The 26,332-nt window shown below is 45.2% G+C and overlaps 1 protein-coding gene across 17 annotated transcripts in view; it reads right to left on the bottom strand.

Annotated features, from left to right (window-relative positions):
* Positions 1–329: 329 nt before the first annotated feature.
* The window catches only part of ANKS1A (ankyrin repeat and sterile alpha motif domain containing 1A), a 171,490-nt gene continuing 145,487 nt past the window's right edge, over positions 330–26,332 (bottom strand). For 8 of the 17 annotated variants that reach the window (XM_029574029.1, XM_029574026.1, XM_029574025.1 and 5 more), the window contains 10 exons: positions 24,856–24,963; positions 22,515–22,679; positions 21,154–21,279; positions 16,436–16,507; positions 15,188–15,274; positions 11,666–11,803; positions 10,767–10,922; positions 10,282–10,371; positions 8,645–8,735; positions 330–5,164 (listed from right to left, as the gene is read on the bottom strand). In XM_029574029.1, coding sequence (XP_029429889.1) covers positions 5,109–5,164; positions 8,645–8,735; positions 10,282–10,371; positions 10,767–10,922; positions 11,666–11,803; positions 15,188–15,274; positions 16,436–16,507; positions 21,154–21,279; positions 22,515–22,679; positions 24,856–24,963 — 1,089 coding nt within the window. In that variant the 3' untranslated portion in view covers positions 330–5,108. Of the gene's footprint in view, positions 5,165–8,416; positions 8,736–10,281; positions 10,372–10,766; positions 10,923–11,665; positions 11,804–15,187; positions 15,275–16,435; positions 16,508–21,153; positions 21,280–22,514; positions 22,680–24,855; positions 24,964–26,332 lie in introns of all 17 variants that reach the window. The other 9 variants (XR_003852260.1, XR_003852258.1, XR_003852257.1 and 6 more) reach the window with 5 other exon arrangements.

Below are 26,332 nucleotides of genomic sequence, written 5' to 3' on the forward strand. Positions count from 1 at the left end.
ATAGTTGTAATTTCAATGGAATTTCAGACATAGGCAGTGGTGTCTTAAAAGTATAAAACTCGGTCCTCCCAAGTGCAGATCTTTCTGTTAAATTCAGATACAGCCAGTAGGTGGCACTGCTGCTGTATGTTTAGCATCCTTTCCCAACCCATCCACTATCATTTCCAAGAAAGGAAAACCTTCATTCATATTATTCAGGGATTTCATTTTTGGAGTTTTTTGTTTTTGGTTTTTTTTTAAGATAAAGCTGTGTTTTAATAGCCTCATTGTCCCCACACACAATGATATTAAATGATTCGATTGCGTAAATACACTAGGGTACAAAGTTATAGTTTGATCTTTTTCATTTATTAATTCTGTTCTAGGTTATACAATTATGAAAATAACAAACAGGAACTCTGGAAGGCCAGGGTTATTTACATTCTCTCCTGTAATGAGGTCAGTGCAAGGTGCTGCTCATACAGGTCAGCTTCAATTTATACTGGCACAAAGTTTATAATTCAGACAACAAATCAGACACAGATTAACAATTGTATATACAGAGAAACAGAATTCATTCAAGTATCAAAATACAGAGACAAAAGATTAAATAACAGGTTTGTTACAAATCAGCCCCACTGCCATTCGTCACAAAATCAGGCAAACGTGCATATTGCAGACTGAACTAGACTCATATTAGTCTCAAAAAAATAGAAACAAAGATCTGATGTGAACTAAAGCTAAAGAGATTAAAGCAGCACCATTACTTCCTTAATGTACCATACACTGGCCCCTCCAAGCACCTCAAGGTGTGCAGTTGCAGGACTGGGATTGGAAGGGTCTGATTGTAATTGCTATTACTACTAAGGTAAACACAGCTGGCATATGGTCCCAAGGAAAAAAAGGGCCAGTAGTTGCACAGTACCATCATGGTGTTATAAGGATCAAAAGCCAACTTGTGACCAATGCAGCTGGTGCTTCCCCCTCTTACTTGATGCTATCCATGGAAATGGCTTGTATTACCTTTGGCAGAGATTACTGGAATCAGTAAAACCTTCCAGGCTGATTTAATTTCATGTACAGAAGATTTATTTAGTGATATAAACTACTTTTGCTCAATTGCTACATGTTAAAAAGGTGCCTTCATAGCAGCATTAATACTAAAATTCAGAAGTAAATCAAAACTAAATCAGTTTCCAAAAATGAAACCAAAGTCCATTCTGTTTTAATTTGCATAAAGAGGACAATGGCTGCAAATAAGCTTAGAACCCAGAGAACCTCCTCCATGGAAGCCACTCGATACTCTCCCAACTTTAGCAGGGTCCGCTCAGTGTTTTACTGACTTGTGTGTTTTGTAGTTAATGACAAATGGGCAATAGTTGCAAAACCATCTTCACTTATGGACACACACAGCCCGAGCAAACAAACTATAGACAGAATAGTTCCAATAATTTGTCATTGTACCAGACCACAATTCTTTACAGCACTAGTTGTTTCATAGCCTCTTTTTGACTAAGATGAAGTGTCTGACCTATGAGTGGAGGGCAGCCCCTTCATGGCCTCTGGCCCGAGACTGAATACCTGTATAATAAGAAGGCAGGAGAAGTATCTAACCCCACTGGGGACACGATCATTCAACAACCATGGGCAAAGCAGGAGAATTATCAAAACGTTTTTACATCAAGTCTCGGAGACTTTCAATGAAAATTCATACATTTCAGTCATGTTCTATTTGGTCTCAAGCAGGGGCTGTTCACTCAGTTTGCAAAGTTTAAAGGAACTGTTCCCTCTGGGGTATGGGTTCAGGATAGGGCACGTTTCCTAACATATGATGGAGATTGTAGGAAATACTTGTTGCAAGCAGATCGTGAGGCTGGAATGAAATGTTGATTTGATTTTTTTTTCTTCAATAGAAACTGTACAAGAGGGTTAACAATACACTAGCACTTTAATTTTTAGAAATGAGGGATTTAATTGCACTTAGCAGGAAGTGCCACAATAAAACCCAGAAGGGAAACTAGGACCCAGCACCTTGTAGCCATATAAGAAATGCAAAGCTGAGCCATTAGTTTCTTTAAAAACAAAAATGAATCACACAAGTCATTCATGATGGGGTAGAGTCTAAACTTTACAAATCAAGTGAATACCCTGATGCAGATTCAATAGCACATGGTACAAAACAGAAAATTGTGGTCTTAGTGCAATAAGGAATTATTTATTCTACCTGCACTGTTTAGGGCAAATAAGTTGCACTAACACTATTTGCATTTGTTTAAAATCTCAAATGTTTATGTATTTATTGTGTATTTAGCTCATATCTTTTCACTGGTAAGCTCAAACTGAAGTAAAAATTTTAAAGCGCTGATACTAACACTACAGTACTGCAATGTGGCAAACCTGGATCCCAAGATATGGGGAAATCCCATGAATGAGCTTTCAACTCTTCACACCAATGAAACTTTCACGCTACATATACACAAAAAAATCTAAACCGAAGTGAAGAGTTGATCCAGACAGGGGCTTCTCTAGCTCAGGAATGCAGAAAAATGCAGCTCCTGGGGATGATTTGCCTGCTAAGAACTGTAGAAACACAGTCCAGTTCAGTCATATGCCTGAAGCACAGTATACACTGGAAAAACCCCTTTATGGGTGAAAGGGAAAGTACATTACAAAAAAGAAAAAGCTAAAAAATTAATATGAATATATTTATCTCACGGATCTTGTTTTATGCAGGTGCTTTAAAAAGCAGATTCAGTGATAGTTTGAAGACCATTTCTACAACAAGCAGAATAAAGAATACAGCAGCTTTAAATTGAACTAAACATTTCTTTTCATTAAAAGAAAAAAAGCCAAGCCCTGTTTTTTTCCCAATTCAACTTTGTGCCTATGCAAAGCTCTTAGCTGAGATTTGCAGCTGGTAACAGTCAGATGAAAATTCAAAAAACAGAAACAGTTTATCTTATGAACTAGGGAAGAAGAGAAAAAGTAGACCATAAGTCTGCTGCCAGAATTTGCTCTTGACGTCCACATGTGTGAAGCTGAGATGGTTAGCAGCTTCAGAAAAGGAAATCTGACTAGCAGATCATGCTTGGAACCTCAAGAGTCACAGCCAAAGGCTGTCTTCAGTGCAGTAGCTAAAAAATGCTGGTGATGGAGCTTCTCTGCAGAGTACCTTGAAGAGACATCACCAAACCTTCCAGATCTGTTGTTGGCTCAGGAAAGCCTTGCATAATATTCAGCTTCCATGCAATGTATTTCTCCTGTTTACTACAAAGATCAGGATTCCTGTCCTGCAGGAATTACCTGCTGTCTACCTTACATCCTAATTCTTCAGAGTGGAGACTGTGATGCCACAAACAGAGGACTTAAGCAAAGTCCAAACAATTGTGTCAAAAATGATTTTCATGCAAATACATCCCCCTTCCCCACAAGCCCTGTCTAGATGGCGTGGCAGGAGTTTTCACTAGCTGAGGGCTGGAAGGGAGACTCTTCTGAGACTAATGCTCAGGGCTGCAGTAGTAGTTGTGGCCTCCTCTTCCTCCCTGTAGTTTGAATGTCTCCACTCTATGACCCCCACTGGTTTCAGCAGAAAGGAGTGTCGAGAACCAGAGCCTCCCGTGCTGCAGCACTCAGTACAATGGCCACACAATGGGGTTAGCCCCCAAATATCTTTAAGTGGGTAAGAGAAAGGAAATAAATACATGTATCAGAAGCTGAATTAAGAAAACATCACCAGATTGAGCATCTCTACAAGAAAGCATATACTCTGTCTTCAATATGACTGCAGGTTTATCAGCCTAAATTATTCAACACTATGCAACCTGGAAGCATCAGATTTCTTTTCCCTGTAAAATTACAAATATTTGGCTTCTTTGAGTCTACAGAAGCTCGAGTCTCCCAACACGTAAACAATATGTGAATGTTGCACAGTTGGTGGGAGGCTCTGGCTGAAGAACTGCAGTGAGTGTGACAACTCTGCATCCATGGAAGACAAGGGGGAGCCTCGGGCACAGCCTAAGTACCACTAGAACAGATGCATCAATTAGCAGCTTCCAAACCCACTGTGAAGAACCTCAGACAAAGGTGACTCCCGCTAAATCATGAGCTTAAAGTACCTCCTAGCCCACCCCTTCCAGGCCTCGTTATTTCTTTGTCATTGATCACTGCATTCCTTTTATTACCGATAGCCGCCCAGACTTCACAGCTGAAATACTATTAAACAAAATCTATATAGGTACAGCAGCAACTGTCATTAAAATAAAATACATTTTAGGATACATTTGTAGACTTAAAAATATCCAGAGGCAGTTTCCAGCCAGCAGACCAGAGAAGGGAATTGTTCGCCCCTTCCCGGCCAGAGGCAGGTATGAACCAGTAAGAAATACAGTCACCTTTTACAATCCCAGAATGATGAAGGGTCCATGCTAGCAAAATATTCCCATCTACAACACGACTCCTATTCATAGCTCTCATGTTTCTGACAATACTGATAACCCAGATTGTAAGTACAGAACTAATATCCAGAAAAGTGCTACTAAAGTCCACTGGTAGATACAGGCATTATTTGCTTGAGCAATGATCCCCTACAGAACATTCATTTGAACATACTACTGAATACCAAAGCGTTCGTATTGTCATGTAAATCCCACAGGATGTATTCACTCCCTGTTCCAGGATGGGAATGTATGGAAGCTATCAGGCCTTAGGATCCTGACGCCCTTTGTACCTTACGCCTCCATTCTCTACACAAGCGTCCAGGCTAAAAGCCACATGAAATATGGGGAGTTCCAACCCAATGAGTTTTTCAAAACATGGAATAAATGTTAAAAAAAAAAAAAAGCATCAGAAAAGTCTCTGTGGAGTTTCTATTGCTCATCAAAAGATAATGTACCGTTTTGTTCAAGGCATAGGCTCTTTACCTATCAAGCACATACCTGCTTCTCACAGGATAAACACAATGTATTTGCTTTTTGTCCTTTTTCACTAATTGATGACTTATTTTCTTGTTGCACCACTGAATGTGAAAAGTCTTTTCTTTCCAGATTCTTTTGTTTTAAAACTGCTCTTCTTGTCCTTGCAGTCTAAGCCACTCTCTCCTGGGCTGGATCCCGGCTTGGCCCCTTTTTTTCCTACTGTTCTTTGGTGCAGGACACTGCCATCCTTCCTCCGCCTGCCAGAAACTCAGCTTTGTGAAGGTAAACAGAAGGGGGAGGGGGAAAATTACAACCAAAATATGAGATGAATGTTTTAAAAGAGAATGAAAGGTAACTGAGCTCATAAAAGGTTAAGGACAGAGGAGAGGAGATGAGATGAGGTATTGCTGGGGGCAGAACTGAGCAGGGCTTAACAAGTCCTTTCTAAGGGAAGCCATCCAGCTTTGCAGCATTTCAAGAAAATCCCTCCTTCCTAAATACCTGCCTTTGTGCCTGATTTATCAGGCTTAGCTTTCACATTTCATTGGCCACAGTGCCTCCCCTGCATCCCAAGTATAGTCTGCTTCTCCCCGCCCCCCGCGCAGTGGATTGGGTCATTCCTCTCCTCTACCGTCACGTTAGACCATGTATCATGCTCTGGGGCACTGGCTGACTGGACTTAACCCTCTCCTTCCTGGCATCCGGCATTAGCTGGCTGAATCACTAATACGCTGCCCATTAGTTCAGAGTGGTTTTAATTCATTTTTAAAAAGAAAAATCAAATAATATATTATCAATATCAATCCTAAAAATATCAAGCTTAGGTAAAATGATGCCTGCTTGTCTGTGAGGGACTGGTGAGTGTGCAAGCGTACACCAGCTGCTAAAGAGCATATGTGCGTAGCTGGGGAACTTGCTGAGCTGGGTGCATGCATGTAAATTCAGAGTTATGTATGATCAGCTGATACAAGGACTGGTGGGCCTGCTCATACAGACCCCACCTGCAACTGAGGAGCCTACGTGCGTAAAAGGACATGGGGGCTGTTGCAGGGCCACAGGAAACCACGGAACTGGATGGAGCCACAGTAACAGGCAGCCTAAAGAAAACACAGAACAGGAGGAAAAAACAGCAATATTGCTTGGATCGGGTCAGGCTGGAGAAGGGTGGTGAGGTGGGATGGCAAATATCCAGGATGGAGGTGACAGGAGGGGAGACTCAAGAGAGTTCTGGGTTCAGGCTGAAGAGAGAGGGAACAAAGTATGCTGGTGGGGGGGAGGGGAGAGAATTGTGGCCAGGCTGAAGGAGATTGCTGGGATTGGGTTGGGGCAAGGGAAGGGGCTCAGAGTGGGCCTGAGGATGGGGGAAGAGAGTTCTGTGCAGGGGAGCAGAGTGTGCTGGGGCCAAGCTTAGAAGAGGGGAGTACGGTGGTCAGTGTGCACTGGGCTGAGGAAAGAGGGTAGACTTTTCTGGATCTAGCTGAGGAGGGCTGGCAGGGAAGATGTTTCTGGGTTCTTGCCAGAGTGTGCTTGGATAAAGCCGGGGAGTGCAGGAAAGAATAGCCCCCTGAGGAATTTGACTAGTTATCAGCATGTAAGTACACGAGGTGCAGTAAGGTAAGGAACCACGTGGTTGAGGGGATATAAGGAAAACAGGCAAGGGACCTCCATAACAATGGACAGCTGAACCCTGCTGTAAAGTGGCCAATGGTCTGTCACAGTCCTAGCATGAATGCTTACTAACCTATCTCAGGACTAGGGACATCACAAGCTGCTGCCATGCACCTGGAGAGCTGAAGTAACATAGCAGGTAGAGATTAGTTCTACAGAGCAGATTGCAATTAGTTTCAGTCCTCCTTAGTGGGTGCACTAAATGTAATCAGAGGTCAAATGGTGATTTTAGGGAGAATGGTAATTAAAAACAATGCTTGGGAAGGTTTGTGAGAGATGGCTGACTGAAGATGGGTTCAGGGACTTCTTGCAGGTTCACAGGATGGGGGGGGGTGGGTCATCTCATAATCCAACAGGGTAATTCTTGTGCTACAGAAAGTGAGAGGCAACTAGCATAATGGAAAGTAGCTCTGTTAGATTCATTTTATTTTCCCAGTTCATCCACCCAATGCTCATTCCTAATCTGCAGCATCCAAAACAATGCCAGTACTGGGTCACCAGAGCTGTCACAATGCACCACAAAATTCGGACTTACAACACTCCCTTTTGTGCAGCCCATTGGTAATATACCTCGGTTCTACCCTGCGGTACCCCCTGCTATTCCAGTCCCGTGATCCTCACACAGCTCTGCCCTGCAGCAAGCCCCCCCCCCCCCCCCCCCCAGTATTCCAGTACTAAGGCCCCCCTGGCCGCCAGCCAGTGTATCAGTTCTGACAAGTGGCTCACAACTGTGGCTCAATCCCATGCAGCACCCTCCAAATTATTTCAACTTATAAACTGCCAATTCAGGGGTGAAATTTCAGAATCGACGAAGTCCGTATTCAAAGTCTTCATGTGGGTAATTTTTTTTAGTTGTGCGCACAAAACCCCAGCTTTGAATATTTACCACTGATAAATGCCTACATTTTGTGAGCACCACGATTTGTGCATAAAAGCATCATCAATGGAGGTGTTCCGGGGCAAGGCTTAACTTTACCCGGTGAGCACGCTTATCCAGCTCTGTCTGGGTAAAAATACACACACAGGTCCAGTTGCAAAAATAGCAGGCATAACTTTATCCGAGTATTCAGTGGGAGACGTGTGTAACTCAGTCCAGCTCAATATCCAACACAAGTTACATGCATAACTTTCCCCGCCATCAGTGAATACTGACCTCTAAGCAACTGATGCTTAATATACGAATACTCACTACTGAGAGATGTCCACTGCAACCATTTGGGTTCTGATAAAAGCTCTCCCATGATTCAGTTTATAACATGTTAATTTAAAGATGACTGACACACTAATCAAACCAAAGGACAGCCAATAAGAACCAGGAACTAAAGTGCACAAAAAAAACCCCCCTGCAACTCCCAATCCTTGTTGCACGCCACATTCGGGGAAAGAGACAGACAGACAAAACTCTACACTTCCTTAACATTATGGACTGCACAGATCCCAAAAGCTGTAAAGTTAATGAGGAAAAGAAGTAGCTGCATAGAGGGAGAGAAGTGTCTGAAAGAATGACCCATGAATGGGGGAGGGCAGCGACGTGTTATTTAGAGACAATTTCACAGTGGTTAGTACTAAGTTAGGCCAGAGGTCAACACAGACATGTCCTTGGAACAGTATAAAGCCGTTGCTCAGTATGGAAGCGAGAGAGACCCCAAATGGGCCAACTCAAGAGACATGAAGTCTTCAAATAGTCCCAGTATATTTGAAAAGGTCTGGGAAGGCCACAGCCTTCCACAAGTACACAGTACCAACAGGATTTATCGGAGAAATTGGGGAGCACATCAGGGTTCTCCCCAGGGTGCGCCATCCTTTATATGGCATATTTCAACTAGCCTGCAACCTCTCTTCTCTTTCTGCCGTACCTAACAGGCATTGTCGTCCTGTCTCCATGGGTTACCCACATTTCCCAGCGTTGAGTGAAGATCAGGTACAGAGCCACAGAGGCTGGGACGGTAACAAGCCTGACGGCGGGTTCTGATGCCAGCTGCAGACAGACAGCACGGTGAGCGAGGAAGGAGGAGGGCGACAGAGAGAAGTCTGACAGGATGGGCACACAGAGCACTAGAAGATAGTTGTCTCATACTTCGTACTTAGGCTCCTTTTAGAATCCTGCTTGGGATCCACAATCCAGGAAACGCTGGCATGCGAGTGAGGGTCCTGCTCCAGCTCAGAGGGCTCAGTCTACAATAAATGAAGTGAAAAAGAAAACAGGGAGAAAGAGAAATGAATAATGTTCAGTACAGCACTAAAAGGAAACCTATAGCAGATGATTGTAAAATTCACTTGAAACATGAATTTCTGGAGTGAGGTTCTCCCCACAATTATGACTGCCCATGTTTTTTGCAAAATTTATTTTTTACTTTAGTAATAAAATGTAACATTCATCCATGTTTTTGGCAAATTTTCCATCAAAATTCCCAACAAATACTTGTCACCTCAGTGGGAAATCTCAGCACTCCCATTCAGTGCATAACATTAACTTCTTAATTTTTGCACACATTTTTATTTTTGACATATTTAGCTCTCAACTTTTTCACTGGTACCTCAAAGCGAGTTACATTCAGGTAGAGAAGGTAGTTCCCTGACCCAAGAGGGCTTACAATCTAAGTTTGTAGTTGAGAGAAGGGAGGATGAAGTGACTTGCCCAAGGTCACAAGGAGCGTCAGCAGGATCTGAACCCTGACTTCCTTGGTTGTTAGCCTGCTACACTATGCTACTCCACTACTATCCGGGAGCAGGACAGCCTGCCTGGCACTCCAGAAATCTGTTTGCTGGCGATATAACCAGCAATCAACCAAGGCGGGAGCCAGCTAGAGCATTTGAAATATCACTAAGGGTGTTATAAGAGACACAAACCCATAGTCACAAAGGCCATTTTTCTATTGGAACCTGTCATTGGTTTTTTTTCCCCACAATTTATTCTCCCATATTTCCTATTTTGTTAGCTGGGACATTCTTCTGTTGGATTCCCTCTTGACCTCAGGTTTTGAGTGCTGCGTGTCGAGAGTAAATCCAGTTGTTACAATTCTTTTAGCTTAACTGTAATGAGTGAGCACTGTGCATTTGTTTCTGTAAGGAGCATGCATACTGCAATTAAAATTCAGGCAGCTGCATGGGACACGTCACTGCCATAATCACACAGAGAAGAAGTCTGAACAGTACAATTATGCTGGCACTGTGCAGAGCCCTCTTAATACAAACAATACGTTGTATCAGGGCATTCAGTTTCCATGAGTGCATCATCTGATGCAGCAGGAAACCTCTACAAACAGCCCCAGAAATGTATGATAATCTTCCCCAATTCCTTAAGAGCTAAAGTAAAGCAGTATGGGCAACAACAATCAAACATGAAATAACAATTACACCCCATGGAGCTGTGCTCTGTACCCTCAGATGGGCTCATCAACTAAACAAGAACGAACCCCAACAGCAGCGGCAAGAGCAGACATAACTGAAGCCATCCACATGGTCCCGGCAGCAGAAAAAGGGGAGAATAAACCCAAAGAGCAAATTGAATAGAAAATTGACAGTCAGGAGCCAGGATTCTTGCAACACAAGAGAATCAATAGCATTTAAAAGTATGCACAGGAGTTCCACAATCACTTTTAAATGCAAGAGGACACGAGAATGAAGACATGGCAGATGGGGAGCTAATCCAGATGCTTCTGGATTAGCAAAATAGGTTCAATGTACAAGAAATGACAGGCAAGAAAGCAAGAGTAAAGACCTTGGTTCCTTGACTAAGAGACTGCAGCGGCAGGTAAGAAGGTCGATGGGTGGTGCAGGTGTGACAGTAACAGCGACTATCAGGTGGAAGCTACAATAGGCAAACACAAACAAAAGGAGAAATTACAGGCAGGAAACGGCACAGAATCCAGGCCAGAGCTGGAGCCCCCAAATGTATTAAAGGGCAGCCACAGAGAAGATTAAAGGCTAGGAAACAGTTGAAAGCATCCCAACACTAGCAGGCAGATGCAGTATTCACGCTGTACAGCAGCCATATTCCGAACTTGAAACGTGCATACACAGAGCATCACGCCACACTGAAGTAACATGTATGCACGCTCTTATGAATGCCCCAGCTCTCCATGTGGTCTCTGTAGGCCGTTTCTACTTGGGCCCCAGAGTGACAGCCTGAACCTCAGTACATGCAATCAATAGCAAGGAAAGGATAGGTCTGGCCTGCATGTTACAATCATGCAGCGTACGTACTGCAGATTTCCGGACGTTAGCTCGAGGCTTTGGTACTGGTTTGGAAGATTTTGTTTCTGCTGGTTCCACTGGTCTCGATTTCTGGGCCTGGAGGGCCAGCTGATAAGCCACTTCAAATGCTTGACCAAGCGTTAGAATAATCTCGTAGGTCAAGCTCTTAAAAAGAAAATCAAATTAAAAATGCATATATCATTAATATGTCCATTAACCATTTCAGTATTACAGCAGACAGGGTCAAGTTTAATGCCTCTGAACTCTGAAAACCAATGCTAAACCTTTTCATCTATGCAATTATAAAAAGATATGATAAAGCAAACATAAAATAAATAAAATAAATACCTATGCAATGTGCCCCCTGTTTAGGACATGGATTTATGGAAAAATCTCTCTCCTGATATAATTTCTAAGATAACTTCTTTTTATGGGAAAAAAAATCAGCTATAAGAGTTTGGTACAAAATTTTCAGAAGTAGAGACAGTTATAAGCAAAACTTGAAACTCTGGCCCCATTTTTCCAACTGACCCACCCAAATCTCTATTCCTCACCTTACTGACACACATGCCTTTGATCCTCTTCTCATGTTGCTATCTACCATCTATATCACCACTGGATAGGCCACAATATAGAATATATAAAAACTGTATTAAGCAGGCAATTCTAAATTCACCACATATGCTGTCAGCCTTCGTGGCAGAGCTAAGATATTGGAGCACAGAATCTGGATTTACAGACAAGTCCAGAAGACAGTTACTTAGGTATTTTAGTCAGTAAAAGGTGCTCAGTGCCTGTCTTGTACTCTCATTTCACACCAAGAGTAGCGTGTGGCGTGGCAGCAGGGTTCCACGAGATGAATACATATAAACTACCTCAGGTTTCCCCACACCCCAATAAGCACGCACCACATCCACGGTGCTGAAAACATGGCAGTAATGATGACTGGTCTGCAGGTCCTTAGTGATATAAGCAAAGGTGCACAGATCCTCCGGGTCCTGAGCTGCACAAGAAATGTTCCGAATCTCATGCTCGGCAATAATATTCTGTCCAAGAGGCAAGGAAACAAGGGTTAGAGGTGTATGTAAGCCTGATCTCTTTCTTATCACAGGAGTTACCAGCTAGGCACAGCCATATCATTACTCTTTATACTCACTGTGTCTTTCAATCCACACTTGAGAAATGGTTAACAGATGTACAAAGGATATTTATAGACAGCCTAATGTTGAAGAACAGACCTTTACAGACAACTTGTGTTTTGTTTTTAGCAGAAGGCTTAATCTGTCTGCTTTGACAATGGTTACAACATCACTGTATCCCTAACAGGAGGGCATTAACCTGCCATATATTGTACACAATTTCAATCTCACTGTAAAGGCCAGGAAGGGACATACTAATGTACAAGTAGTTAGCCTTTTTCAGTGGAAGGAAGCATTTTTTCACAAACATGGTGGTGGATGAATGGATCACCCTCTTGATGCAGACGGAAGGGCATGGGATGAGGAAAGAGGATTCTTAGTTTAAAAAGTGACAAGCCAGCTGAAGCATGAACCAGTAGCACGTTACATGTTTAAAGTGCTTTACATGAATAACTGCCCAAGGCATGCTGAGGCTGCTGGAATGAATGGCAAAGTGGAGATTATGAAATGTTAGAAACACAAAAGCTAGCACATGGCAGGGTCCGTTTGGCAGGCTGCAAGCACTGTAATATCTAGACGTCCTAGTGGAAACGCAGGTGCTCTCATAAGCAGACTACACAGGGGCTCTAGTCAGATTAGGACATTACATTACATTATTCACAAAGGTTTGTGGTTAGACATGGGAAGGGGGAGTGTTGTTGCGTACACTTATCTGCCCAAGATAGAAAAGTACTAAAAATGTCCTGGAGAAGGAATGATAGCTTAAAAGGGACTAGGTGAGCCCGTTGATCTCTTTCTGCCGTCCTCAGCTCAGACCATATACTTAGATCTTGGAGGTGCAGGGTGATAGTTATCAAGGACTTCCTTGTAGCTCCTACTTCTGGCTCTCCCTTTACCTTTTGAATTAATCAATTTGACTTCTTACAATTTTACCTGTTTTGGAAAAGTGCACCTTTATGATGCTACCCGGTTTATAAAATCCTCCTTATTCTGGGGTCACCCTATGCCCGAGTATGTTGCAATCATTTCATTATAGGAAACAGTTCAGCAACACTCCAGCTCAGATGTGCTGATCAAAGATTGAGTAGAAGGAGCTTTCAATATATTTAAATCCTTCTTTTAACTCAGGAATGCAAAACTAGACAGGAAAAATTGGTGCTTCTGTTGATCCAAAGTGCAAATTCAATTTCTCTATATTAAAATATTAGGAGTTTCCATATGATCACTGCATCGTATCTGCTCTTGCACGACATAATGACATCACCCATAGCAGGAGGAGGGACTATAGGCAACTAGGGAGGAACGGGGCCAGCCAGTGCAGTAGCAGCGCCAGTAGCGGAAGAGCTGGTGGGATTTCCTGGGCCCCACTAACACAGAAGAAAGTAAGAAGCCATGGCAGGCAGCAGAAGGGCTGGTGGTGGATCCCAGACTCACACTCCCCCAACATACGAGTGAGAGGGGAAGGGAGGGTTCTTCCCCACCCAACTCCTTCCCCGACCACCCCCCCCCCTTTCTGCTTCTATCCCAACACCCACACAGCAGGAGGAGGAGGGAGAAAGTAGATTGTGCAAGGGGAGTGCACAGCTCCCACCTACATACCAAATAATTCCCCTCCATCCATAGCCTCATTTATTCCCCTACACACACACCTGGGGATAAAAGAGGGGTAGAGGAGGAAAGTAAGAGAGTGTGAGGAAGAGAGCGCATACAAATGCACCCAGCACACTCCCCCATCCAGAAGTGTGCACACACCCTCCCCCCCCGTTCATTCCTAATACCACTCACACCGGTCCCGTAACATGCGCACACACACACACACACACACACACGTTCTCTCTCCCCAACACATACAGGGAAGAGGAGGAGGAGTCTGGAGATTGCAAGGGGGAAAGAGCCCATCCCCCAACACACACACACGGGAGAGGGGGTGGGAAATAAGGCGTGCAGTGGGGAAGAGAAAAAGTGCACACAGACACTTTCACCCCTACACTCGCAGAGCGGAGAGAGGGAGGCTGGAAAATGGGATTGGTTTCCACCCTCTCCCAAATATATACACACACACTCCAACTCACCTCCTGATACCACAACACATACAAAAGAGAGGAGGGAGAGAACGTGGCGTGTGCAGGCGGGGGGAGGAGCCCACATATAATACCCCACACCAGTCTAACAACATATACTACCTACACCACACCACATCCCTACATACCCTCTCTGTCTGCAAGCCTTCTGACCCACACCTTCCCTCCCCCCAACAGAGCACGTACACATCCAGCAGATGGGGGATCATAAAACCACTTTTTGATGTTGCCTGCAATTATCACTATTTCTGTTTGGGGGGTTCCCTTAACATCCATGCACACTCAGTCAAGGCGGGGGCTGGAGAAATCTATAGCTCTTTTACTTCCTTTCCTTAAAGTCACCTGCCTTACCCACCTAGGCACAAACATGGAACTTAGAGCTGAGAGCCCACTGGCCAGGTTGGCAAGCAAAGTGAGCAGTGGCACAGCCCTTCGTGATTAGATATTTTTATCCCAAACTCTTGTAGATGGTAAACGCCTTTTTATGGCCTGGCTCACCTTCCTCCACGCCTCAGCTGGAGCCCACATAAACCCTGTTTGTGATTTGGGGTGGGGGAGAGGCAGTCACTCGCAGTTGCCAGAGATTCCTTCCCCGCTTCCACCTCCAAAGATTAGGCCCCATCGTGCCTTCCATACCCTAAGGGAGGAACAGACCAAGGTTCCCTCCAGAACCTACTACTACTATTTCACATTTATATAGCGCTATATGACAAACATACAAAACAAAGAAAGCACGGAGATGGGATTGCTGGTACAGGAGAAGGGCACAGATAGGAGGGACTTGTCCGTCGAGCGGCGTGCTCGAGGAGGGGCGTAGAGAGAGATAAGAGAGGAGAGGTAGTGAGGTGCTGCAGAGTGAAGGCATTTGTAGGTGAGAAAGAGGAGCTTGAACTGTATACGGGAGCGGAGAGGGAGCCAATGCAGTGACTTCAGAAGAGGGGTTATGTGAGCGTAGCGACTTTGGCAAAAGATAAGTAGTGCAGCTGAATTTAGGACAGATTGCAGTGGTGAGAGATGGCTTGCCGGGAGACCTGTGAGGAGCAGGGTGCAATAGTCTTAAGCAGGAGGAGATGGGAGAGTGGATACGTACACACTGAATCCTGCCCATAGGTGTCACTGTTGTGTAATGACTAGGAAATAAGTATGAACCTATTTAATCAATCGAGTTCTGTAGAGATACACATATACCACTAAGGCTTCTCCAACTTACCTTGTTGGAAGCATCTATGAATTTCACTCCTTTGTAAGTGATAGATAATATTATAGTTGGGATTTTCTTCATCTGCTCTGTGGATTTCTTTAAAAAGAAAAAACATCCACTGTCACCATTCTGTAGACTATATGATCGTCTCCCCATGTCAACTGAGATCTAACACATATTATGTATTCCTATCCCCAAAGATTTCATCCCTTCTCACTGGGGTTTCAGTCCTTTCTCAGACAAGCTCACTGGAGATATTGTAAGGCGCCTCAGTCAGCACGTCTCCTCTTCTAGTCTGAGATCCTCTGTCCTTCCTCCACCACAACCTTCCATATCCACGTAGCAATTGACCCAACAAATCTGCCCATGTGTCTATCTTTATTGCTCTGGCTAGATAAGCATTCATACCTATGTCCTCTGGACCTTTGCGCAGCATGTTTGAATGTGTTACACTGCTGGCCTCCACCTCTTCTGCTGGTAGGCTATTTCAGGCCCAGTTATGGTCTTTTCTTACAAGACCAATAATTAATCCAACATTCAGGCCCCCTTCCATACCCTATCACCAAGTTTCATAATAATCCATATAGCCACCAAAACTGACGACACCCTGTGCTTAATGCTAAGGTTATAACCATGGCCTCTCCATGCTCTGTCTACTGACTTGCATGCTCTCATCTTTTGCCTTCTAAAATTCCATATGACTGAGCAAATACTTGTCCCCTCCCTTATTTGTTCAACCTATTACCCTGCCACCTGCCCCTGCCATCTCTGTCTCAAGTGGGTTTAAATTCTGTCATAGTTTTGGATGCCACTAACTCTGGAGGTCAACTGTTCCAGGCATCCACCATTCGCTCTGTAAAGCCACATTTGCTTATGTTTCCTCTAAACCTTCCTCCCTGCATCTTCAGATCATGACCCCTTGTCCTTGAATTTCCTTTCAAAGGAAGGTTTCACCTTCACATATTTTATTGGAGCCTGTCCAATATCAGAATGTTTCTAACATAGCCCCCATCCCTTTTTCATCCAGTGATAACATTTTGTGCGACTTATGCCTCTTTTTGTAGGGGGTGCGTTGCAGACCTTCTCTGAATCGCTTCTGTATTCTCAATGTCCAGAACTGAACACAATGTTCAAAGTGGGGGTCTCATAGTGACCCATACAAGGCAATATTACCTCTATTTTCGGCGAACAAATCCTGTACCAGTGGTCACCCACCACCTCCCATTCATCTTCCCCTGTTTCTATTCTTGCACTTACCCTCATCTTTGCACAGGCATCCTGCGTGGATTCCGTGCCTCGGAGATCTTTAATCAGCATGGAGCCCAGATACTGCAGGAGGACAGAAAATCATCATAGCCTATATCTTGTTTGTCCTTTTGTTCTACATTATGCAACTAAGAAATCTGGAAACAAGGTGTGGTTTTTAAGCATGAAATTACTATATGATGCGTTCACCTTGGAGTCTGAGAAAACTGCCACGATTTGGCTAGGTGGTGGTTAGCAGAAAGAAAAGCGACCAACTGAGGAAACATCCCTTTTTGCCGTAGCAGTTCTGGGAGATGACACTCAAAGCAACTAGGGACAGCAGATTTTCTGCAGGGAGTTCAAGCCGCTTCCTGCTAATCTGTGCCAGCCTGTACAGGGCTTCACAACAGTGATATTGCAAGCACTTGACTGGTGCAGCTCAGATCCCTCTCTGCAGACACTAAATACAAAACAGTACCAGTCACCTCTCCTGGGGAATGCCCAGAGTCATGCCTGCAGCCCCGGGCTCCACCACAGGAAAGCAGAGTTGCTTACCTGTAACAGGAAATGCCACAATAACTCCAGCGGAGTAGAGAGGACAGTGTGACGATGGCGTCCCCAGCACTACTGGCACTCTGGGGTAAGGCACTGTGGAGGGTGGTGGTCTATGGCACTGCCCCCTTCAGTACCGGAGAGCATTTTGGGAGGTGGGCCATCGAAACTGCAATGGAATCAGCTCACCTGCGAGACCCACAGAGCACAGGTGCTTATGGAGGACTGCGGACAGGTCCTGTGATCTATAAGCAGTTTGCCCGTAAATAGTGCCAGTCCTGGCGCCACAGATGCCCACAGACTTCAATCGCCCGGGGGCCCCAATGCCTGAAGGTATGAACCAAAGAAGCCATAGGTGTCTGCAGGGAGAGGCCCTGCAGCCCCGACAGTTCATAGATATCAAAAAGAATCGACAACTGCTAGTGCTGACAGCAATTTCCCTCAGCTCACTGATTCATCTGGTGGGGTCAATGCTGCGAGCTCGATGGCCTCTCAAGCATTACGGCTGAGAGCCTTGCTAGTACTCATTAAGTTTGATGGTGTGCGCATCTTGGCGGGCCCCCAGCACTGGAATCGTTGGCTGAAGCGGCAGTTCCTCGCTTCCCAGTGCTCTGAAATGGACACCACCCCGGAGCCCTAAGGGCACTGGGCCACTGCATACAGCACATCAGGGCGCCTCAAGTAGATGGCGACCCCTGCACTTGATCCATAAGAGGCCAAGAATCCCTGCCCCCTGGAGGCTGCTGGGCCATGTGGGGGGGCTTCAGAGTCCTGGTGGCTGTTGGCTACAGTGGCGACCACGGCACTCAATGGCGAATCCAGTGCCTGGTCGATGAGGCTTGACGTAGTCAAGGCAGTAACGAGAGGCATCGGTGGTCCAATGGCCTCTCCAGTGGTCCCACACCTTGATGGCCTCGAGGGTGTCAATGGTATTAGGGTAGCACCGCATCGCGATGGTATTGAGGTCATGCTGGCACAGAGGTCGCGCACCTCGATGACCTAGAGGAGTCGACAGCATCAAGAGCTTGCCACTGTTTTGACCTCGCCAGTCCCTAAGGTGGCCATGCATACACCTTGATGATCAAGGGCTTCAGGGGCATAGAGTCCACCATGGGCATCGAGAGCACAGAGGCAACGATGGTACTTCGGTCACCACAGCACTGAGTACAGCGAGGGTACAGAGGCAACAAGAGCCATGAGGGCACTGACCATGGAAAGTGCCCAAGGGCACCGTGCTGTGGGGTCAAGTGCCTCGAAGGCACCGTGGCATCGACTGCCTCAAAGGCACCGTGGCATCGACTGCCTCAAAGGCACCGTGGCATCGACTGCCTCAAGAGCACAGAGGCATCAAATACACTGAGGTATCGAGTGCACCAAAGGCACCGTGGCATCGAGTGCGCCGCATCACGGCAGCATGGGCACCACGGGATCAAGGCCTTGATGCTCAAATCGGTGCAGCAAGAGTCCAGTTCCACCGATGCAGATGGCATCAAAGGCCTCTGTGGTATCTTGGGTTGGCCCACATCTCGATGCAACGAGGATGACCCTTGACTTTGACGGCATCAAGGGGACCATGGTACCCGAAGATGGGTCCTGTCCCCGACGCGGTCCTGACATTGATGCGTTGGACAAACGGTGCACTGGTCACAGCTGTGCATGGGCAACAGTTCATGGGCATGGCACCAAAGTGTGGCAGCAAGCTGCTAGCCCAGGCTCTGCCCCCGTTTTCCCAGGGAGATTGCACTGCCAAGGCTGGCAAGCAGGAGGGAAGGCAATTTCATCTAGGGCTCCCGCCCATGGAGACTAGTTCCGAGAGATGTTCCCCACAGGAACGGGATGGTCCTCTAACCTTCCACCATCTGAATCCACCGATGGCGAGTGATTGGTGAACCACCATGGAACTCCAGCCCAGACAGAACTCAGGCAAGTCCCCAGGCTCAGTGGCCTATATGGATCACCGGACTGCATACTCCAGTCCTGTCAGCACTGTGAAAAAAGAGAAAACAGACAGAGCAAAGAGAGGACACAAGTACAAAAACCTGCAGGAGCAGTTTTGTTTTGTTTTTTTTTTTTAACAGACTCTGGGGCCGATGCAATGATTTTCACGGAAAGCGGGCACTGACTTTTCAGCGCCTGCAAGGGGGGCACCATGCAAAAGGAAAATTAGGGTGTCGCGCTAGCAAGGAGGCGCTAGGGTCGCTTGCACGACCTTAACGCCTCTTTGCTAACGCGACCCCCACGGCAGCTGCTGGTTATGTTTTTTTACTGAAGTACAGAAAAGCAGTTTTTTCTGCTTTTCTGTACTTCTTTTACATGCGCTCAGCTATTAATGCCTGCTCCAGGCAGGCGTTAATATCTGAGCGATAAATGTGCGTCTGACATGCGCATTTATTTTTTTGAATGCGGAGTGAATGAGTAATAGGCTCATTCACAGGCATTTGCATGTGATGAGCGCTATCTCATTCACTCTGCATTAGACACGGGTTAAATAGGTTCTAATCTGCCTGTTGCATTAGGGGGCGGATTAGCGCCTATTTAATCTGTGTCCGACAGCGGGTTAAACAGTGCGCTCGTGTGAGCGCACTGTGTTGCATCGGCCCCTCTGTCATGCTGCACAGGGGAGAACCCACCATGCAGCCGGCAGACAGTTGGAAAAGAAAGAAAGCTCTAGAAAAAACATCTTACAAAACTGTAAGAAGAAAGCAAAGCTGAATACAGTGGAAAATATTTCTAATAAAAAAAAAAAAAAGGAGCACGAGTTCCACAACCGCGAGATGACAGCTCCGCGGAAAAGAAGAGACTGAGGGGCTCTGCCTAGGGGGCGGAGTGATGACTACAGCTGCACATGCTCAGTAGGGCATGTTTGAAAGTTCTAGAATCTTTGAGATCAAAGTTCCGTGCCGGGGCTCCATCCGATGATGTCACCCATGTGTGAGGACTGCCATCCTGATTGTCCTAGGAGAAAGCTTTATTTTTATAGCAAAATCACACTACTCACTTAGCCATAAAACCTACCATACACACATAAGAGCTTCTGTTAATCTAGCGAGGACCTGGAAGCCATTTCTATTCTATTTACTGCTTACAAATACTTTTCATTTCACACCATTACTGCTTAGTGGCAAATAGGAATTTACACTTGGACTTATCATTTCACCAATATTGAATGCGTAGCCCAGGGCTTCCCAAAACTACCCTGACAACTCCAGTGTCAGCTAGGTTTTCAGGATATCCACAATCATTATGCATGAAATAAATTAGCATATGCTAGGAACAGCAGATGTATCTCATGCATATTCATCAGGGATATCATGACAACCCAATGGATTGTGGAATTACCAGGACAGATTTGGAAAGCCCTGGATTAGTCTTAGCTACTTACTTAGACTAAGTTCTGTAAGCAATTTGCTGTAAGATATTCTGGCTTGGTGCACTATAAAAACATTGAAATAAATAGCTAACTGGCCTTCTACCTGCCGACATCAGCCCTAGACATAACACACCTTGAATTCTGCGTTCCCTTCTCCCTGTGCAGTAGCCAAGTGTAAAAACTTGTTTTAAATTGAGAAGATCTGATCATTCCAACTCTCAACTGAACTCTCAGTTATAAACCTCTTAATACATTCTCTTCACCCTGAACTGCATACCCTCCTCTTTCAACCTAATAATGCTCTCTGGACTTGATATGCTTATTTCTGATATTGTTCAAATGGTTTTTTATTGTTGCACAACTGCTAAGAAAATGTATAACGTTCACAACTGCTAAGAAAAATGTATATATTTGTAAACCGTTATGATGGCTCTACCGAATGCCGGTATATAAAACTCAACAAATAAATAAATAAATAAATAAGATATGAGCTGGGAATTACAGGAGAGTCTCACATAGTCAAGCCAATGGTCTCAGCTCAGTGATTTATCACTTGAGGAACAAGAGAGCAAAACTCACAGCACCAGCTTCCAGTCCTTAATTTTGTTAGACTAAAGCAATCTATTTGCGCCAGTGCCTCACTACAGATTTTATAATTTTATAGCCCATTAACCAAAGGAAGACAATAAAGAACTTAATTAATGTTGTTCCATTTTTACTGTGCTTCTTCCCAAGTTTGTTGGGCTCAGTACTCTAGCGAGCTCACTCTGTTGCAAGTCCAGGTCAGTTTAAAACCAAAGTCACTCACATTAGCTTCATAGCCACATGATTCAAAGATGAGTTTCTCGGGCTGGTGCTGCCAGTTCTGGACAGGGGCATACGGTGCAGCCAGGCTTGGGGGTCTCAGAGTCAGTTTTGGCTCTCTGTGATCTTCCTACAAATTACAGAGGGAAACTTTTAAGCAAGGATCATTCCATAGTATCTCACAGCTGTAGAAAATCCTATGGAAGATAAACAGCTTATTAACATATATAAACAATTCTATGTAAATAGATCAACAAAAAAGTAATAGTTATACTTCTATAGCTTATCTATTCAAATCACACACAGAGTGATCAGATTATCATCATGCAAAATACACAGAGACCCTCACAATGTGAACAGCCAACAGAAGAAACAGATGAGATGCAATACACACCCTAAAAGGAATCTAAATGCTGGCTTGTTAGGAAGAACAAAGCTAAGTCAATCTTCTACTGGTCTGGAGCCTGGCACACTGTACCCTGCCCATCTAGCTAGTAGGGTGTGGCTGTTAAGCAGTGACTGGCAAGCCTTCTGCTCAGGGACTGTGACTGCTCTACAGCGTCTCCAGTCCTGGCCCACCTGCTGCTGCTGCTGGGGTACAAACCCTTGCTTAGAGTTTTGACGCCTGATCCTAGCAGCTGCTGAGAAGGCAGCATCCATGCTCAGAAAGATAACGGCTTACTAAGGTGGGAGAGCAGGATTCAAGTTTAGAAGTTCCAGGAATTCTCTAGACTGAACATTACTGCTCCTGCCACCATCCAAGCCACCTCCTCCCAATGAGCAAACTTCTTAGAGAATTTATTGGTAAGAACAGATTCAATGAGCTCTATTAACAGCCAAAACTGCAGGTTCTCTGCCCAATTTATTCCATGCTTTGCCTATTCTGTGCCTCTGGTAATGCGGATCTGAAGTTTGTATAAGGACATTTATGTTTAGTGCCACTAAAAAGACCAAACCACCACTCAGAGAAAATTGCTCGAGGACATCTAGAAGAACCTAAATATCCTGCTGCATTGCAGTCAGTTACATTTTACATACAGAAAACAAATCCTTCCTGAGCACAAGAGAATGACCATAGCAGTTATCGGTTACAACCATACATTTAAGTACCCAACAGTTACCTTCAAGCATGCACCCAATGCAATTCTGAATATGGTTATGGAAATGGTCAGTAGGCCATTCCCAGTGCAAAAGGCTACACTATCGTGAGGAGCAACCCCAGAGCAATACTCCTGATTTGGCTCCAAGAAAGACAGTGCACTGCCTAGCAAGCAGTGATTTTGGTGGTAACGAATGTCACACTATATAATGCACTTCAGAGAAACTCTTTTCGTTAACCACCATTTGCTATGTAACAGCGCTGACCTGTACTTTATATCTGTCCCCCCTCTGATATGATGCCAACTCATGACCGCTGTCATGCCGCCTCTTCCCAGCCTCCTCCGGGGGCAGCAGCATGTCCGTGGACCGGCCTGTGCAGGAGTCGTTCTGGCTAATGGAAGATGAAGTCTGGGACAGCAAATCCTGGCACTGCAGTCACAGGGGAAGAAAGCATCATGGCTAAGCAGGCCTCAGAGTCCAATGCTTTCAACTTGCACATGATTAAAGCATTTTTCATAATAATTTTACAGTGAGTCTCCTCAGACCAGAGCGATTTTGCTATTAGCTCTCATAATTATAAGCACAGACGTCAAAAGCGCTGCTTGTAAAATCCTGAGAGGAAGAAAGTGAAGGAGTTGGGGGAAGGCAGCAGCAGCAATTACTGCTGCTGGGAGGATCATTTTCAAAAGTCATTTACCCAGGAAATTAACCTGTCTGAAAGTGCCTGGTCTTCCACAGTGCACACTGTGAGGCAGCGTTCCCATGGGGAAAGCAACATGCGGAGATTGGATCTCCAAATCCATGCACGTTGCTTTCCACTGAAATTCCACGGGTATAGAATGATGGCACAAAGTCCATGGGTCCTTTTTACCTACTGACAGTTTTTAAAGGAAAAGTGGGCCATACACTTTCCAATTAAAAATGACATGCAAGGTCCATGGGTGCAAACAGCTTAGGTGGGGATTTGAACAAATTACAAGAGTCAGAGCTTCAATCTCACATCCACTGCTCACTACAGAGGTCACAGAGCGTTTATAAGCATGCAGTTACCCTTGTATAACACCGTGTACATGGACAGCACTACATAAAGCTATCTGAGCTGCTTCCCGGACTTCCATCCCTACTCCTCCTAGGCAGGGGCAGAATGCCTGTTGGGTTGGGGGGGGGATGAGTCAAACCAACCAAGCTCAGCCCCTTCCCCTCCCATCATCCCCTGCTGATCAGTGGCAGGGTAAGAGTGTACAGTGGGCTGCGTCGTCCTCCTCCTCCTCCCTCTGCTGGCTGGCCGATGGCTGCTTTGAACCACATGGCTGTACAGAGTCCCTTGTGCTTCAGAGCAGCAGAAGCAGGGACACAGCTGATGCCCTTGTCCTCCTGCCTGACCCGGCCCTGAATCTCCACAGCAGTTCTTGGGAAGAGCCAGATTTTGGGCAGTCCATGGCCCCTGTGGTCCACCCCATTCTGATGCCTATGTTCTCAAGTATTTAGTGCTGTACAGCAGTGCTACACATCTCAGTGTCTTCCAGGTGGGTCAGTACCTGGATTACACACCAACCTGCTGAAGCTAATCAGAGAGTTGCATTGGGCACAAACTGCTCTCAGGTCTTGAAGTGCTGCCAAGAACAGAATCTGTGTTCTCTTAGTCACCAAGGCACAATGCTAGGGGGCATTTCAGCTTTGACAACTTTCAACTTGGTCACATTGAAATGCCTCTAACACACATAGCTAAGATGTCTCTGTACTGGGGGATGGAAACAATCAGCACCAGCAATATACCTGGACCCAAATTAATCCGTTCCTCTCCCTCAGCTGCCTAATGCTTAGTCTGCAGTTTACCTTCCTGCCATATCACTGGATCCCGCAGCATACTATGCACATCTACTCACAACTCAAGAAATGGGCAACAAAATTTAGAAATCTACAAATGGGAGTTGTTCTGATCCTAGCATGAGGTGACTGCTCAAGAAATCACCTGCATACCTCGGAGTATCCCGATGTACAAGGACGAGATGTGCACTGAATGCACGCGAACATGATGTGTGCGCCTCTGGGTGTTCACAGGCCTATCGCTTTACAGCTATTGGTGTGTAAAGGAAAATTGGTTCTTACCTCCTAATTTTTGTTCCTGAAATACTACAGATCGTCCAGACAAGAGGATTTTGCATCCCTCCCAGCAGATGGAGGCAGAGAATAAAAATGTTGCAGGTACTGCTACATAACTGAGTGTGCCACCTGCAGTCCCTCAGCATTGACCTGTACCCAAGCCAAGATAGAGTGAAACTTCTCAAAACTCAAATCAACTTCCCCCCTCCAGGGTGAATCGAGTAACAAAGAAACTTAATACCTTCAGTCCTAGAGGCAAAGACTCAGATACACATTGTAAGTTTATGCATCATAAACAACAGACTTTTGCAACCAATCTGGACTGATCTGGGGTATGAACAGTGAAGTGCATTTGTATAGAGCCTCTCCCTTTAGACTGTGAATGGTTTGTCCCTATTTCACCCCTGTGATGCTGCGGGGGGGTTTGAGGCTTCCACATAATAAATATTAAGCAAACAGAACTGAATTACTTTTCAGAGTAAAAGCTGGGCTGTAGCCTCACCCTAAGCTGAGAGAAGCGTGGTGGTTTCTGTGGTGGCTGCTCGTATGGTCGGTCCACCAGGGAGGCTAGGATTCTCTTCCGGTGTCCAAGCAGATTTACCTTAAGAACCTGCAAGGGAAAATCAAAGACCTGTAAGCTGGTGGGAGCCCAGGTGGACATCCTGCTGTGCTCATGGCATTCTCTGCTATAGCTGCCAGCAGAGGGCGCTCCCCGCAGCTTTTTTCCTGCAGAGCTGCCAAACATCTGGCTTTAGAGACAATGTTGCTCAGTAACAGAAGTTATTTTAATGGGAGGGGCATTTAATCTGTATCCCCATCCAGGTTAATATGTAAAAGGAATGTATTAACAAAAGGTCGCTTCACCCGCACAAACTGGCTTTTACAAAACTGCCTGGCCTATAGGCTTGCACTTATACCAGCTCCCAGGGTCAGGGTTTGCACTTATGCACATATTTACCCCCCCCCCCCCCCCCCGAAAAGTCTATGGGCGCACATTGGCAGGTGTAAATGTGTGCCAGTGGTTTTGGTGGGATCATGACAAAAGGGAAAGCACACACATGTTTTCCCCACTGAAACTGGAGCAATGTCCACAGGTGAGAAGCATCTGCAGACTTTACACCAGTGGGGGCAGTTAGAAAATGACCCCTAATGTCCTAATCATGATCTTTATTCCATGAATAAAGATTCATGGAATAAATTGTTCCATTATTATGTTTATGCCTCGCTACCCTATTGTTTTTTCGTTGATTATTGTATCACTCTCCAGTTGTTATCGTTATATCTTTCCTGTCTTCCATCTCCCATGTTTTCACTCCCTGTTTAATGTAACTTTACCTTCTACATAGTTAATTGGTTTCCCCCTGTTCTAATGTAAACCGGTACGATAAGACCTCGTCTTGAGTATCGGTATAGTAAAAGAATTTAAATAAATAAATAAAGGATGGATCTGGTACAGACTAGAACTGCTCTGATACAGTAAACCTCATGATACCGTGCAGTACTACAAGGATAAAATGCTCCAGTACAATTTGTGCTCAACCAGTGATCCCAGGTCTCCTACGTTTGACACTTTTAGAGAGATTTCACGATCAGGTCTGTATTTATGAAAACTGCACAAGTCTCTCCTCTGTGCCTGTAGAGGATAGGTGAGCACTGCCACTTTTCAGGAATGTCCTCTGTGCCCAGGTGCTCCCTTTCGAATGCATCCCTTCCTCTTAAGGTCACTTAAAATAAGGGAGCTGGTAGGTAATAATTGGCTCCTTTTTAGTGAGCCGGTTTTCCCTTTATTATACTCACACAAATCCTTCCTGAAGTATCCCAGTACCACTCTCAGGCAGAAACTGTGCTGCTGGAGGTACATTGTTGCTCTTAAAACTATTTAATAAAAGGGTAGGCAAGTGGGGATGCTGTAGACAGCCCTGAGTGTAGTCCACAATGACCCAGGTGACCTGAGATGTTGGCTCTCGGGACGCCAAACC

Source organism: Rhinatrema bivittatum, chromosome 12 (genome assembly GCF_901001135.1).
Source record: "Rhinatrema bivittatum chromosome 12, aRhiBiv1.1, whole genome shotgun sequence".
Taxonomy (NCBI): domain Eukaryota; kingdom Metazoa; phylum Chordata; class Amphibia; order Gymnophiona; family Rhinatrematidae; genus Rhinatrema; species Rhinatrema bivittatum.